Source organism: Taudactylus pleione, unplaced genomic scaffold (genome assembly GCF_031769625.1).
Source record: "Taudactylus pleione unplaced genomic scaffold, aTauple2 ptg000037l, whole genome shotgun sequence".
Lineage (NCBI taxonomy): Eukaryota > Metazoa > Chordata > Amphibia > Anura > Myobatrachidae > Taudactylus > Taudactylus pleione.
The window spans coordinates 10,277,517-10,295,497 of NW_028284439.1; the positions used below are offsets into that span (position 1 = coordinate 10,277,517).

At 46.6% G+C, this 17,981-nt stretch overlaps 1 protein-coding gene across 1 annotated transcript in view; it reads left to right on the forward strand.

Moving 5' to 3' along the window:
- The first annotated feature begins 250 nt into the window (after positions 1-250).
- The window catches only part of CLDN11 (claudin 11), a 65,081-nt gene continuing 47,350 nt past the window's right edge, over positions 251-17,981 (forward strand). Inside the window, exon 1 of the mRNA XM_088452327.1 lies at positions 251-1,064. Within this exon, the coding sequence (XP_088308453.1) occupies positions 839-1,064 (226 nt within the window). The 5' untranslated portion in view covers positions 251-838. The remainder of the gene's footprint in view (positions 1,065-17,981) is intronic.

Here is a 17,981-nt window from a genome sequence, read left to right on the forward strand (position 1 = left end):
GATGTCTATGTTAACATATATGCAGTGGTTTTCGAATTTTAACTAATCTCTGAGGAACAATCGCCACTTAATTGTGGGCCACACTTCATATTACTCTATCATCTATTGTTTGTAGACACTGCATTACTGACATCGGCCACTAGTTGTCTCCACTTGACCGGTAATTGGAAGGGAAATCTCATTCCCCAGCCTCGCATATACGTTCGCATAGTGAGAGTAATCTGTAATTAGTCAGTGAGCCGTATACATTGCTGTGCTGAGGAACAAAGTTATGAAGGAAAACAGTGATTTATTTTTTGTGTGTGGTTTGAAAAACTGAAAGAAAACGAGTACATAGAAAAATGCTCTAAATTGTGTGGAATGGGCTATGCAAATAAGCATTATGTACTAAACATAATACTTAAAATGTGAGACCCCACATGGGCTAAATAATGATTATTAGCCGTCCTAGGTTACCCCAAAGTCAGGTGAAAAGTTGCTAATGTGGTTAATGAGTGGAATATATACTTTGTACAGTAGTTATGTAGCGACTGATTGTCTCCAAAAAGTCACGATGATTAGACTGTTATGGGGTTCGGGTTGCCAAATACCTCCCCCCTCTTCCCTTGTCTCCGTGTAATTGGGCTAGAGGCAGCCACCCATGCCCCTGTGACTCTGTAATTGGCTGGATGTGGGTTTGGGTCCCCCTCGTGTAGTAGTGGTGGGAGTGGGTAGAGGAGAGACTGAGAGCCTGGTCAGTGGGTGATCCCGGAGTATTCTCATTATCCGTACACACAGGGCGCAGCATCCTCCCCGCAGCCTCCGCTCTGCTCCATCCCAGCACAGGGCACTCTCTGCCATGGCGGGCACATGCCTACAGTTTTTTGGCTTTGTCTCCAGCTTCATCGGCTGGATCGGCGTGGTAGTGGCCACCACGACGAATGACTGGGTGCTGACCTGCGACTACAGCATCAACACCTGCAGGAAGCTGGATGAGCTTGGCTCCAGAGGACTGTGGGCAGACTGCGTGATCTCCGTAGGGCTGTACCACTGCAAGCCCCTGGCTGACATCCTCACCTTGCCCGGTAAGTGTCCTTATAGCCTCTCTTCTTTCCCAGTACCAGGGTAATTAGGCTGTTCCTCACCTTCACTATTTAATATGAAAGATTACAAACCCAGTCTTTGTCACTCATCTTTGCAGCACAAGTTCAAGTTTTTGTCACTTGTTTCCATTTTGTTTTATTTTGCTATTGTAAGGTAAATAGCTGAATGATCCTATAGGAGCTCTGTGTAATCTCCATCATCTGTCCTGTCTGAAGTCAGAGCTTATTACAAACTTTGTTTATGGAGCAGATTCTTCAGCCATCAGCTCCCTTTTCTGTAGGCAATGTAGTGTTTATTATGATATAAAAAAAGTATTTTTCTGCACAATGTTATGGTATGTAACTAGAACTGCATTAGACTCTGGGAAACCACTTATTAAATCACCAATATGTGAATCTTGGATTTGACAATTTTACTTACTGGGTGGGCAGAATTAGTGCAAGGTGAAAGGATTTGTAGATTTTAAATGCCTTTAATTAGAAACTTCTGTTGAGTCCCATCATGTGTTTCTGATTTGGTAACAAGTGCACATGAAGCAAGATTTCATCATAACTCAAGGACTACTGCTGATACACATTGCAGCTGGGATTGTCACACATTTATCTAAAAGGACAACCTTGACTTGTACCAAAGAAATACATTTTAAATCATGTTCATTGTGAACCAAAATCACTTTTAAGATATATTTTTAAAACTTCTCAATGTATAACTATCTGACCATAGTACTTGCCACCAAGATGAATGTGATTTCTGTAGTTAAAATAGCATATTTCTTGCATTAAAGAATGGGTTAATGTCATAGACAAAACAACAATTATAATATATTGTAAGAAGCAGAACTGCCAAGGAAATTTGACAAGTTATGTAAAACTATAGCAGTGGGTTGCTTGAATTATTTAAAAAATGAATGAATGCAGGTTTTATGCTTTGAGCCATTTTGTACTATTTTTTAAGAATGTTTATCTAAATAAACTAATAGATAAAAATGTTTATTAAATTCAGGCTATTTTCTTATGAATCACCCATTTAGGGACGCTTATCAAATTCCCAAACCACCTTCTTAACCTCCTTAGTCTATTGTACCCATTTACCACGTCTTTGCACAATTTATGCAAAACAATTTATTTAGTAACATCTATATAGTGCACACATATTCCACAGCGAATTACAGAGTATTTCATTCATAACTGTTCCTGCCCCAGTAGATCTTCTAATCTGTTTACTTTCATATAGACATACTGTACACACTAGTTCATTTTTTGTTCTGTCAACATTCTGAATGTCTGCCTTTTTATTGTCAACCATTTGACTGGATACCACGACTGCAATTATAGATGCATTTTGTAGTTATGTGATTTGACTTATAGTCTATGAAAAGTTGTAATGGTCTCGTCATGTGTATCCAGTGTGGTAGCAGAGTTCTTTTTTTTAAACAAAGTCCTGAAAATTGTTTACACAAATAAGGTGACTGAGTCTGAAAACCATTTTCTCAATATCTTAGGCTCAGGCGTTATTTTCAGCAGTAACGTGTTTGGTGACAATCTGAAACCAAAAAGCTCAAAACGCCTTTCAAGTCCTATTTTCTAGGTGACTGTTTATGAAGTGACTCAGTTCTGTTTAATGTCAGACCTCTTACTCTGCTGCTCTGTCTTGAAAGGTTGTTATGGAAATCCCAGCACTATATGATTCCACAACAATATTAGTATAATGCTATTAGCTTCTGTTTCTGCATAATTTTATGTATTGTTGCTATTCGCAAAAATACATAAAATTATGCAGAAACTGAAGCCAGTAGCAACAATACATAAAATTATGCAGAAACTGAAGCCAGTAGCAACAATACATAAAATTATGCTGAAACTGAAGCCACAGAAATCGCCGGCAAAGTGCTAATTAGCACTTCATATCGCAGTCCCCATTATTGTCATTGGGGACTACGATCTAACCCCCCTATGTTATAAACTCCAAAAAGTTAAGCTTTTCGGAGATTAGCACCGGTAGTTTACACCATCTTTAAATAGTGTAAACTACTATAAGCCTATGGAGGCTCCAGGGGCAGGAGAGAGATCTTTTGAGCTCTCCCCGCAGCCCCTGGCCGACCCCAGAAGTTGACATCGTGCATATGCTCAGTGTCTGCTTCCCCTGGAAAAGTCTTTCACTTCTGTGAAATACTTCTCTATAATTCGCAGGGACAGTGGTTACTGCAAGCGCTGTCCCTGCGAGTTGCTCTTTGTACATAGCAGGGATATTTTCATTAAGAATGGAAAATATTCCCTGCGAGATGGATACATAATATCCACGGCAGTGCCACGATTATTCATACATAGACTCCAAAGTCTTTTATTTTTATTTGTTACCTGTTATTTATACAGTGCGCACATATTCTGCAGTGCTTAACAGAGTTTCTAGTCTGTTAAAGGTAAAACCAGATATTGCTCTCGTATCATCTGCTGCCAGGTTCTCTGTGGGGTGTTCTGTTCATCAGCATCATTTTCTGGTAATCTGCATGTTTTTTGCCTTTTACTTAAGAAATCTAATTTGGGATTTGACAGAATACTAAAGCTTTTACAATGATTTGGGCTGACCAAATCTCTAGTTTACCTAAAAAAAAAAACTTAATTATAATGTACCTGTCATTTTAATGTGTAGGAGAGAATTATTGATTCCAATAATTCACAGCAACAATGTTATCATTTAAGTTAATTTCGCTTAATTTGAATTTTGGCTTTGTAAAATGATGGAGTCTTTGGCTGAATCCTATCATATGAGTTTTACTAACGTATAACAGATCTTTAAGGGTGGGAATTATCTGCTGTACAGTGATTCTAGCGCACACAAACTTTCTTCACAATCATCTAAATAAAATCCATATTTATGAAGATGGGTTTACACTAACCTGTTTATTGTAATCTTCTGTAGGCCAAACATATGCTGTGGTTTGCAACTATTCCTATTGGAGAATGACACACACAATATTCCAGTATCATTATATTTATATAGCACCAGTGTACTTCATAGCACTCTGCAACTTGTAACAAAGTTATGAAACAAGACTTTTATTACCAAATAGATATAGAGATGACAGGATCTCCTGCCAGGGCCAGATTAACAATGGGGTGGATGGAGCTACAGCCATGACCAGACCTCCACATAAAAATAGGCCTATCATCAGCATGATGAGGACGACCAGGCTGTCTAGCTGGTCACACAGTCAGCCATAAAATAGAAGCATTAAAATTGTTGTTCTAGATTTCTCACATTTAATTTTTTTATGTATTTAGGGAGAAAGTGGGGCTGATAGTGTATAGGGTGTACACACCCACATGGCTCTGGCCACACCCACTGAGCAGTGGTTACAGCTCCTCCTCTTCTCAGTATAGGCCCTTGAATATTTTCAGCCCCAGGCCCATGTGGCTCTTAATACCTGCTCTCAAGCTTTACTGTACATTAGAACATGGAAAAGGACATTGCAGTAGTTAATGCAGGAGGTTATGAGTGTATGAAAGTTTTTGCATTATTTTGTGTGAGATATGTGAATTTTCTGTAGATTCTTGTGGGGAACACACTGGAACAATGGATTGGCCGGCCAACTGATATACCGATCTGGTAAGGTTATTGTGCAAATACACTTGCCAATCGGCTGCACGATGTCTGGCCATGCGGCATATCTGTGAAAGACATCATTTACAGATATATTGTGTGTACACTTTGCCAGATGGGTGGGGCGATTTATATCGTTCATCGGCTGTATGAACAATATATTGTCCAGTCTGTACCCAGCATATGATGTATACAAAGAAATTGAAGACCGATAATTATATTTGTGAACCAATGGATATTTTAAGGATGGCAACGGACTTAAGGGGATAGTGTGTGTAATGATGTGCAAAGAAATAGGGAGTAGTATTAGTAGTAGTAGTCTGCTTCTAGGCAGCCAGGCAACAGGGGGGGACTAGGGACACAGCCGCAGAGCCGTAACTAGACTTTTTGTTCCCTGTGCCAGATAGAGAATTGGCGCCCCCAGGGCCGGAACTAGTGTCGGTGCAGCCGGTGCCTTGCACCAGGGCCCGCTGTGGTGCAGGGGCCCATGGCCACCTGCATCCAACAGCGCCGCTGCCCCCCGACCTTGTCCCCATTAAGTAAATGGTTGGAGCCGGAGCGGTCCCTCTTCGGCCGCTCTGGCGCCAACATGAGAGAAAGACACCTGCCACGGTCCAGCCCCTTGTTATGACACGGCGCGTGTGACGTCACGTGCGCCATGTCATAACAAGGGGCCGGGCTGCTGGAGTAAGAGGATCGAGAGGAGCCGCGGATCGAGAGGGGCAGAAGAGGAAGAAGGAAATAAGGTAAGTTAGTTGGCGGTGGTATGGGCTATGTGAGAAAGAGGCTGTGACACACGCTGGGCTGGGGAGGGGGAGGCTGACACACTCCCACTGGGGGGGAAGAGGCTGAGACACGCTGGGGGGAAAGAGGCTGAGACACGCTGGGGCTGTGGGGGAAAGAGGCTGAGACACACTGGGGCTGGGGGGGAAAGAGGCTGACACACACTGGGGCTGGGGGGGGAGAGGCTGAAACACATGCTGGGGCTGGGGGGAAAGAGGCTGACACACACGCTGGGGCTGGGGAGAGGCTGACACACGATGGGGCTGGGGATGGGGGAAAGAGGCTGACACACTGGGGCTGGGGGGGGGGAGAGGCTGACACACGCTGGGGTTGGGGGGAAGAGGTTGACACGTTGGGGCAGGGGGGAAGAGGCTGATGCACACGCTGGGGCTTGGGGGGAAGAATGAGGCTGACATGCTGGAGATGGAGGGAGAATGAGGCTGACACATTGGGGCTTGGGGGGAGAACTGGGGCTGGATAGACTGGATTTACTGGATTTACTGACTGGGGGGGCAGTGAGGTGTGGTGAAAAAACAAGGCTGGGCAGCAGGACAGACACTGGATTGAATTACTGGGGGGGGTGAGGGGTGGTGAAAAAATGTTGGGGTGTGGGGTGCCAGGAATGGGCGGGGTGTGGGGGGGGCCCAAAGCATATTCTTGCACCTGGGCCCACCACTCTCTAGTTCCGCCACTGTGTGCCCCCCCCCCACACTTTTTAAATAGGGACATAAGATAGTGCACCTGAAAAAGGGCACTGACCTCATGCGGAAGGGCCAGGGAAGAGATAGGGGAGGTCAGGAGATGCTGGGGATAAAATAAGAGGAAGCTACAAGTAGGAATGATAATAAGCAGGAAACTTGAAAAGCCCAAACAGCGCCCCCTGCCCTGCTGTGCCATGGCACTGGTCACACTACCCTAGTTACGGCCCTGCACAGCCGTACCGAGCCCCAAGATTCTAGGGGCCCACAGACAAACCTAATGAAACTGCTGCCAGCTCTGCTACTGCAGGGTGCACTGCAGGCATGTTCGGGCCCCGTCACTGCATGGCGCATCACAGGCAGACTGGGCCCCGAACATGCCTGCAGTGCACACTACATCAGTAGTTGAATGAATGTCCGGTGGCAGTGCATAACACAGAATGAGGAGGCAGTCTGACTGCCCTCCTCCTCTCTTTTCACCTCCCCTCTGCTCCGTCCCTCCTCTTACCTACTCTCTCACACTGACTGCTGTTGCCGGGGCCTAACGTCACACTCTAGTGACTGGCCCCGGCGTAAAAATCAGCGTTCCACTTCCTGTATGCAGCCAGGCATCATGCTCCCTGCTGTGTCAGCCAGGAAAAGTTCCCTTCAGCGTCTCTGCAGAAAAACTAGGTGAAAGGTAAGAAAGAGAGAGTGTCAGTCTCACTCTCTTTTCTCTCTCTCTCCTGCCCCAATTGACCCTATCCACTGTCCTCTTCTTTTCTCCCTTTCTTCAAAAGCTTGCCTGCACCTAGCCCGCCTCCACTAGCATATTTCACTTGTCTATTCTGCTCTTGTCTCATGTATAGTAGGCTCTCATTTCTCATGTATTCTCTTAATGGATGTCCCAACAGTACCAAAAGCTCAGTAAAAACTGAATTCATCCTCTTCCCTCCTAGAGTTTCCAAATGACCACATATCTCTCACTGTGGACAATTCTACACTCAGCTCTGTTATTCATGTCCACTGCCTGGGTGTCAACTTTCACTCTGCCCTCTCTCTCCCTCCCATACTTAATATCTCCCTCTCCCTCCTCCCCCCACAGGTTCCCTTAACTCTGCCCCTACCCGTCACGCTCTCCCTTTTACCCTTACCATATCTCCCTCTGTTTCTCCCAATTACCCTCTGTTTGTCACCCTTTCCCTGTCATCCAATGCTTCTCCCCATCACCCTATAGGTGCATACACACGGGAGGATGGAACTGGGGATGGGGGGCCCATAAAGTGTGTACAGGGCCCCATGATTTCTGTTGCCGGCCCTGCTTCTAGGGCACCATCGTATTATATAGCATTGTACATTGTTGGTTCATGATGCAAATAAACATACAGGGTGTTTCACTCGCTATTGGCCCCAAGGTTTTTCTTATAACTTTTAAAGTAATTGACATAAGTAAGTGAAATGTGACACAGACATACCTTGGTCTATGAGAAACATGAGGAAGTCATAGCAACATTTTGTGCTCCTAAATTACTACATACAGCCCACTTAAGACTATTCCACGCTGGTTGACTTTATTGAATTATATATGCGGAGATTCATGTGGATGTGTTACCATACTGACCACACAATTAGGTATCTGAACTAAGATAGAATTCGTTTCACACTGGTAACCTATATTGTTCAGTTACGGAAGAGATACTTTCTCTCTTATTGTGGGAATTCATGGACATTTAGTAACACTGTTTGCAAACAGAGCACACAGCTGGTGCTTTTTACATTATCAGGTTTTACAGATGTCAGTTCAGAAGATTTATCTTCATATGTGTAGATTCACTGTATTGTATTATGGAACCATAAATGATATTATTTTATATGTTTGTTTTATATATCTGACTATTGAATATTGAACTATTAAAACATTATTGAAACTATTTGGTTTGTGTGTCTTTTGGTCTGGGACAGACACTGTGGCACTATCCATATCTATCTATCTCATTGTATTCAATTTGAATTAGGGTGTTGGGAGACCCCTAGGAGAGCTGCCTGTTACGTTCAGCCATCGATGGGTGGGCGCCCATACGTACTTTCTATACACTTACTAATAGTTATACCAATGTGCCTGTGCTCTTGGCACTGACATCACAACTGGGTGGGCATTTGAATTTGCCTGCCCAGTTGAGATGTCAATCTCTGTTGGGGCCCTGCAGCTTGCTTCACTGACAGTGACAGCTCTTTGGATCTCATATTGAGAGTCGACAGCAACTTATTCCAAATGCAAATGTCACATCTAGAATCAACTCCAGACCTTTTACCTGCTTAATTGATAATGAAATAACGGAATAGCCCACACCTGTCTATGAAATAGCTTTTGAGTTGATAGTCCCATTACTTTTGGCCCCTTAAAAAGTGGGAGGCACATATAGAAACCATTGTAATTCCTACACCGTTCACCTGATTTGGATGTAATTACCCTCAAATTAAATCTGAAAGTCTGCAGTTAAAGCACATCTTGTTTGTTTCATTTCAAAGCCATTGTGGTGGTGAATAGAGGCCAAAATATGAAAATTCTGTCAATGTCCCAATATTTATGCACCTGACTGTATATGACATGCACAGTGAGAGTTGGATGGTAGCATGCGTCCCCTGTAGACACATGTCTTATAGAATTATAGAAGATATTGTATTGTACAGTGCCCTCATTAACCACTTGCCTGACGTGGTCGCATCAGATGTGACCACACCAGACTGGGCTTTAACTGACATTGCCGCATCTGATGCGACCAGTTAGAAACGCCCACTAGGCGGCTGCGGGAAGCTAGTCTCCCCGCAGCCTCCTATATCAGAGGGACCTGCTGGTCCCCCTGCACTCGTGGCTCCCCCTGCTTTTGGTCCCCCTGCACCAAGCAGCACCCCTTCCCTAGTGGGGCTGCAAGGGCAGCCATGTGTTCCATAGAAGCCGCGGCTCCTGGTAGCCATGGTTGTTGCTGTGTCCCGAACACTGTGGCCAGCAGTGATTATGGAAGCAGACTTCACCTCCTCCCGGCGCAGCTTCAATGAAGGCTGCTGAGCTGCCACACCCCCCTTCCAGCACAGCTGCAAGAACAGCCATCACTTCAATGAAGGCAACAGCCACAGGCCCTAGTATCCGCTGCAGCGGCTGCTGTGCTGTGTCCTGCCCACGGGATCTCCCTCCTCTCTCTTCCCTTCCTTCCGCCTGCTCTGTTGCTGTGTCTGCACTAGAAGCAGACACCATCTCCACCTCTGCCCCCCATGTGCCCGATCACTGCTGGCCACAGTGATCGGGCAGTGTTTCTAGACAGCATGTGTGTATATATACAGTACTGAGCAAAAGTTTTAGGCAGGTGTGGAAAAAATGCTGCAAAGTAAGAATGCTTTCAAAAATAGAAGTGTTAATAGTTCATTTTTTATCAATTAACAAAATGCAAAGTGAATGAAAAGAAATCTAAATCAAAGCAATATTTGGTGTGACAACCCTTTGCCTTCAAAACAGCATCAATTTTTCTAGGTACACTTGCACACAGTTTTTGAAGGAACTCAGCAGGGAGGTTGTTCAAAACGGAATCAGTATGATTTAAAATCCCGACAGCGGAAGCCCGGCAGTGAAGATCCCGACAGGTGAGTAATATTTCTATTCACTAACCTAACCTCCTCCCCCTAACCCTAACCCCCCTCTAAGTGCCTAAACCTAACCCGGTCTCCCCCTGTGGGTGCCTAACCCTAAGTCGTCGTCCCCCCCACACCCCCGGGAGCTCCTAACCTAACCCTCTCTCCCACGCGGCTGTCTGCACCCGGCTTGCCTTCGATCGGTAATGTCGGGCTCCTGGCGTAGGTCTAATGACAGGCATCGGGATTTCAACGCCTGTCATTAGTCACTTCCCGGGATTAGACAGTCGGGATGCCGACGGTCGGCATTCCAACTGCATATCATTCAAAACATCTTGGAGAACTGACCACAGATCTTCTGTGGATGTAGGCTTGCTCAAATTTTCCTGTCTCCATGTAATGCCAGACAGACTTGATGGGCTCTGTAGGAGCCATATCATCACTTACAGGACTCCTTTTTCTTCTTTATGGTGAAGATGGTTCTTAATGACATTGGCTGAATGTTTGGGTCGTTGTCCTGCTGCAGAATACATATGGAGCTAATCAGCCAAGCTGCAGCTTAAAATCTTGGATATGTGCTAGCAGCATGGGTGTATCTACAATGGGTGCAGAGTGTGCACTGCACACTCTACACCAGGGATGGGGAACCTCAGGCCCGGGGGCCATATAAGGCCCGTGGAATCATTTGGTCTGGCCCACTGACCTTTTTTCTGTTAGCCTCATCTGGTTAGCAGGGTGCCTAGAATGGCACCTTGCAGCCAGAATCTATGCAGCAGTGCCGCCTGGAGCGTCCTTAGGATGTTTCAGACTGTCACACTGCTGCCCTTACAGCTCCCCGGAGCATCCTCAGGATGCTCCGGGCATTACTGTAATGACCGGCGATTGTGGGCCCACCCCATTTGATATCACATGGAGGGGCGTGGCCTCCATGATAGATATATCTATCTATCTATCTATCAAAATGGCTCTCGACAGAAAAAAGGTTCCCCACCCCTGTTCTACACTCATTCACAATACCTACCTCTCCATCTGCGCTACAGATATCTCCGGGAACATTGCGCAGGTGCCATGTTTTGCAGTAGAGTCTGTCAGAGTCCCAGAGTCTATTGAGCATATTCACCAGTCGGGGGGAGGGGGAGGCACACGGAGCCTGCTGTACACAGGCCTTCTCTTGAACCACCACTAAAGTGAAGAGTAACATCAATGGAATGGGTATTTACTAGAGAAGTTGGGATGAATTTGGGTGATGGATAAGACGGGGGTATGTGAGTCAAGAAGGATGACATTGAGTGTGACAGCTAGAGAAGGGAGGAGTGTCAGCTTGTGCATGACCGCTATGGATATGAAGTGACAGTGCCAGTATGCGACATGAACTAAAAGGAGGGGGAGCATTAGGTGTGATAAGTGGAGTAAGTTCATCCCAGACGCCCGGAGGCAAGATATGATTTGGTGCCCCCCGTCACAGCCGCTGACATTGTAATGCCGGATGTGTCACACTGATACAATCTGAGGAGCAGTGACACAAATGAGTAGGGACAGGCTATAGATAGACGAAGGCGACAGCTGATGGTCTGACATAGAGCTGTCCACTAGTGTATGGTGGCTTCTCAGGTTCCGGGAACAGGTGCCATGTATTGGGCGGCCGTGACGGCACACTTCGGCTACATAGTTACAGCCCTAAGTGGGGTGAATATATTGTGGGCAATGGAGGAGGTGCCCCTTCGGTGCTGGCGCCTCCATTGTCTCCTATAGTTCTGCCCCTGCGTGTGATGGTTACACAACTGAGGAATCCTCTGTTTGATAGCTACAACACTTCTTACTATAAAATCCTACTAATCAGTGTATCTATGACATGCGCAATGAAAGTCGTATGTTGCACTGCCAGGAAAAATGCACAAGATGCAGAACATTCACATTAGTCTCCTTCCCAGGACATCTTTGACAGCTCACTCACCCATCTTCCCCCCTTCCTGAAACATTTGGCCACTGCTCCTGTGTGTCCAGTTTAGAAAGGGGGGTAGAAACAGGAAAAAAATGAGCAAGGAGGACAGGGTGAGAGAGAGATGGGAAAAAGGGGGGATAGATGGAATAAGAAGAGGGAGAAGGTGAGAGATTGTGGGAAGAGGGGGAGAGTAAGAGAGGAAAAATAAAGCCGTGCCAGGTCGGGTTCTCATATGGTTTTTATGCATGTCTGTGCTTATTACCCGGCATATAATGGAACCAAAATATTGGTTCTTTAATAATTCTGGAAAGAATCCAGTGGAAAGGGAGAGATTATGAACCCGATTATGAGTTGGACCCAGCTGCGTCCATGTTTGCGTCTTTTGGAGGTTTCATATCTGCGACTTTATGCAAATGCTGATACAAAGCCTTTCCCCAGTGTTCATCCGTGAATATAAATGTGCAAGGACAGAGACGTCCTGTTCTAGCTTCTATAGAAGATCTAATACTGCTTGGTGCTTCTTTAGGTGCATCATCAAAATTTTCTCAAGAACTACGGTAGGTGCAGACTTTCCTTTTGAGTATTGCATACAATGTAAACAATTAAGCATCTGTATACAGAAACACTTCAGCGTCATGTCTGTAATATTCCCATAACACGCTAATAAAACGAGCCATCTCAGTGCGCCTGAATAGCCACCGCCCAGGAATGCCCAAAACATTTCCAATACATGTCTGATACAGAGATCGCAGTATGCTATTATATGCAGAAGTAGGGCCATCCTGCCTGAGCTAAATGTTTGTATTTTAGATGTGGGCTCCATTCCAGATCATTTGAGCAAGTTCGGGAGTATGCGGCAAGCCCCTGTGTATGGGGCTGTCAGTGCAAATGGGTGTTGTTACTTCCCTTCCTCTTGTTTATAGGGGTGTCAGTGTAGGTACTCCCTTACCCCTGTATATGGGACTGTCAGTTCAAATCCCTTAGTATACTGCAGTTTGGGGGCTGTTGCCTCAGGCCTGGTGGGCAGGCTGGCCGACTGATACTGCATGTGGGTAGAGCAGAGATTACCCATTATGCTCATCCATCCCACGCCACCTCCTTTATATAGCCATTACCAGCTCTAACTGATACATTGTACAGTATCTAACTGTATGTTACCAGCTCTCCCTGATATGTTGTATTTACCTGTATCCTAGACGTCAGCCACCCATCTTTCATATACATGAGGATGGTCCCCCTCCTCCTCCAAGTACGTGGTCTCCTCTGACCCACCAGACCTTTAACAGAACTTTGCTGCAGTAAAGTGTGATGTTTGTGACCCCGGTGGTTACTGTATGATAAGATGGCTTCTTTGTATAACAATAATTATTAGTACACATTGGTAAATGTTTCTGGCTAAGACAAGGGCGCTGAGGGGGGAGCGGGTACTTATTACCAAGGCTCGGGCTTGTTGGAGGGGCCCGGCAGAGGCCCGAGTCTGACACTGCCCCCCTTCCGTCTTACTTGTCAGCAGCTCAGCACACACTGTTGTGTGCTGGGCTGCAGTGGGAGACAGCAGCATGCTCCTCTGCCTGTGGAGGGGAGTGATCTCACAGTGTTCCCCTCCCCAGCGCGCTGTTCCGCAAATAGGTTTTCTGTTTTTCTCAGAAGGTATAGTCACGCCTCCCACAATTAGGCCTCACCTCCTGTCCCCGGGCTAGTAGAGCTCTCTACGGCCCTGGGCTGAAATTTTTTCTCGCCCTCTATATGATGATTACGTACCCTGGTAAATACTTCTGGCCAGGCTGCTGATATCCCATTGGGCTGGCTCTTGGGGCAATTGACCAGTGCGGTCGAATAGGGGTGCCCCTCCCAACCATCTGGATTTTTGTGGGACAGTCCCGTTTTTTGGGCACTGTCCTGATGCTTCACCCGTGGGCTGAAGTGCCCCGCAAGCGGTCAGGAGGTTGGGGACCCCTACTTCTGCAGCTCAAAATGTGGCAGAGGCGGTGAAGCCGAATGGATGCAGCACGCGTGTGCGCCGCATCCATTCAGTGCAGGGGGAGGGCTGGGGGCAGCCCAGCTACTGAAGTGAATGGGAGCAGGGCTGGATTATAGGCGGGGCGTACGGGGCGGTCGTCCAGGGGCCCCCACACTTTGGGGGCCCCTGCAATGCTGCAAACATTAGCCGGAACCTGGCCACTGTAAAATCTCACTGACTGGCTCCCGCGTCCCGCGTTCCGCCTCCCAGCAGCATCACAGAGCACAGCAGCAGTCAGTCAATGCAGCAGCAACCCTGATGACTGTGGCTGACTGTAGAAGCCCCGCCCCCTTTGATAAACTAATGCCGCGATTCGCGGGTGAGTAGGGGGCGGGGCCTAATTCCGTGAAGTGTCCGCCCCTTTTAGAAAAGCTTGTAGTGATACTACAAGTCTAAACAGGTAAGTGTATGCTACTGAGAGAGCGTGCGCCGTGCACACACTCCTTTAGGTCCTCTCAATCTCTCTCCCTTCCTCACTCCCTCCACTGCTCTTTCTCTCTGTCCCCTAATCCTGTCCACAGAGCCGGATTTAGACCTCAGGGGTACACTCTGGGCCCAATGTTCTGAACCTTGCTCCTCCCTTTTGTTGCGGTCAGAGATCCTGCAGCCCACTTTATTTTAGACCTAACCATCCCCCGCACAGACCACCCTCCACCCACAGCACAGACCCTCACCGCTAAGTGCCTTTCTTCCCTCACCCCTCACAGCACAGACCCCCTGTCGAAACTAGATTATTGGCTGAGACAAGATCAGTTTAAAATTGAATCGCAGCGACACCATCTTGCGACTGGCCGCAAGACGCCATTTTACAGTATGCCAAAATTGATTGCATTAGATGAATAAAGCAAATGACTACGTGACAACTAGCTTGTGTAGATAAGCTTCCTGGACAGTGTCTGCCTTCACTACAGGTGGTCTGGCTAGAATACACACCTACATTAGCAAGCTTCCTGCAATGACATGACTTCAAAGACTAGAGTGTCATCTTAGGTCTGTCTCTTGTAGCTGGGCTATTTGCATTTCACACAAGAGACTGGGAGAATAAAGAATTTTTCTTTTGAAGCCCCCCCGACTGCTGGCAGAGTGGGCATGTGGAACTATCTGGCTCAGCATGTCACACTGCTAAGATGTTCACTTAGTGAGAGTTAAGTGCACCCTTCCTCATACACACATTAATACGTCTTTATATCAAACCCAGAATACTCACACATGACATATTCACACATAAGGTTTAATAAGCTTTAAAGTATATGATTTAAGTTGGGTCAGTTAGTTTAAATGCTGAGAAATAAAGATATTTGATAACTAAGGTTTTATACATGTTAAGACAGCCGTGTTTGGTTTTGTATTGATGCGTACTCTTTCCACAGTATTCCGGTGTAATCGGTGGGGAGATAGCATCATGCATTCTCGAGTTATGGATCACAGAGACTTCAAACAACAAAATGTATATTTTCTGAACAACTGTTAGGATGACTCTTAGGGGGCGGGTGGGCAGAGACCCCCAGTTGTTGGTTGGAGGCTGGGTTGAGTCTATTTGAAGCAGCCTGTTAAACGCTCTGTAACAGATGGTCCCCCTATGGGAACCAATGGCATAAGCAAGAAACTTCTCTATTGTCCTGTCTATTCTGGGGGGTATAAACATGTGTGCTCAAACACTGGGTCTTTAGTCTTCTTGCTGAATGCTGATTGACGGAGGTTTTCTTTCTGAATGCCGGGATCTGGTCCAGAGCGCATGCGTATGTGTACTGTACTTGGGGTCTGTATAATTCCTTTGCACTAAATTGTACACAGATCATAGCGTGTAACTGACTGTATTTTTACTTGAATAATACTTTGTGCTTCGGAACCACATGTTCTGAGTCTGGAGTCTCTATTTATTGTATGACTGCGTACGCAAATTAGCGTCATCCTTAGAGGTTTATAGGAAGGATTTTAGAAGGTACAGGTAGGGGTATATAGAGGTTCATTTTAATATCATCACCACCTATAGAGACCTCTTTCCTCTCACAGCATAGACCCCCTCTACCGTCACAGCACGGACCCCACCTCCGCTCACAGACCCCTTACGGCATAGACCCTCTCCCCTTACAGCACAGGCAACCCCTCTCACAGCACAGACCCCCATGTCCTCACAGACCCCTCTTAGCATATAGCCCCTTTCCCCTCACACAAATGATCCCTTTCAGCATAGACCCCCGTCCCTGCCAGCTCGGGAAAACTTACCTGCCTGGGACACCGCGGACCTTCATTGTTCTTCAAGTGTCTCCAGGCTCCAGCGGTCCTGCCTCTTTAACAGCGGCACAGCAGGAGACCAAGTAAGTGACAGTGAATCACTGTCACTGACTGCGGGCGCAGCGGCACCCTCCTCACCGCGGCGCTCCATTCAGCACTGGCAGCTTCCCCATCCTGCCTGATGATAGGGCAGGCACGGTCTTTCAACTATGCCTCCTCCTCCCCCAGGGGCAGGGCCTCGGACATCCTGCTACAACAACACTGCCAGTATGTTTGTCCTGAGCCACGAAACCTCCCCCCCCCCGGCTGGTGCTGCTAGAACCAACAGATCATATCACAGACAGCGCAGCAGGTTCTCTAGGGCCAGATGTCAGGGGGGGGCCCTAGGCGGCGGCCTAGGTTTCGTAGCGGTATATCCGGCCTTGCCTGTCCACCTCCCTCTCTCTTCCTTTATCTCACTCTCTGTCTCTCTCTTTCCTATTCTCCCCCTTCTCTCTCCCTATCCCTTCCTCCCTCTCTCCCCCTCCCTCCCCCTTTCCCTCTCTATCCCTGTCTTAGGGGTCAATTCATGATGTTAATTATCGGGGTCCGAACAGACCCCGATAATTAACATTCTAACTCTACGTGAGCGCCGGAGCAATTCATCATTGCTCCAACGTGGAGACAGCTGATCCGAACATCAGCTGTCTCCCCAAAGTGTTTCACTGCTCCTTTCAGAGCAGTGAGACAAGTGCGCATGCGTGACCTACAGGTACTCTTCACAACCCGGGACTCCACTCATAGGGAAGGAACGAGTTGTGAGCCCCAAGCGGGAGCAATCGCCATCTGAAGATGGCGAATGCTGCCGCACTCAAGCTTTGAAAATATTGTATTTTTGGAGCTTGATGAATTCTGCCCCAATATTAGTGTATGGGGACAGCGGGCCATTCCGCGAGAGGGAAGGTAAGTAGGAGATATCTGTGATACTAGTGTATGGGGACAGCGGGCCATTCCGCGAGAGGGAAGGTAAGTAGGAGATATCTGTGATACTAGTGTATGGGGACAGCGGGCCATTCCGCAAGAGGAAGGTAAGTAGGAGATATCTGTGATACTAGTGTATGGGGACAGCAGGCCATTCCGCAAGAGGAAGGTAAATAGGAGATATCTGTGATACTAGTGTATGGGGACAGCGGGCCATTCCACGAGAGGAAGGTAAGTAGGAGATATCTGTGATATCTCCTGTTTTACCTTCTTGATGAATGGCCCGATAACTTAATTTCTACAGTTGCAGGTGAAAATGTTAATTTTCCTCTGCTTTTGTAAAAATTAAGTGACGTTGAATAGACCCCTATGTGTCTCACTCCGTCCCTCTCTCTCTCTATCTCCCTGTCCCTCCCTCCCTCTCTGTCGCTCTCTCCCTTCCCCTAATCCCCCTGGCAATTTTATTGATGGGGCCTCCACAAGTCTTAATCCGGCCCTGAGTGGGAGACATGCTATACGGAAACGCCCCCCCCCCCAAGTAACGTCATCTAGGGCGTGGACTATGGGAATGAGTTCATTCCACTTTTCGGGGGTGACGGCCGCTGTCCAGTTTTAGCACAGGGCGCTGCTCCTTGGACCCGAGTTAATGTGGGGGATGGTGACTTGGGCAGAGGTCTGTATTGTTTAGGGATACTGTATATTGTGGTTTAATGCAAAAAAAAATTAAGATCTTGCTTTGTGTGATAAATATATAAATCTCACTCTTTGGTTACAGGAATTTTTATTATTTGTTATTTTTACTACTGGTTTAGGGGCATATTTATCACAATCCACATCTCAGATGCGGATTGGCTGTGATAAATTTGCCCCAATATCGCAATGCTATTTTTTAATACATCATAAAGATCTATCAAAAATCGCATGCAGGGACTGCGATAAAGCTCTGTCCCTGCGCATTCACTTCAAACGCTTTTCACTGTATTTTTCGCAAAAAATACAATGAGAAGGTGAATAAGATAATGTTTGTTTATATAGCATCTTTCTCAAAAAGGACTCA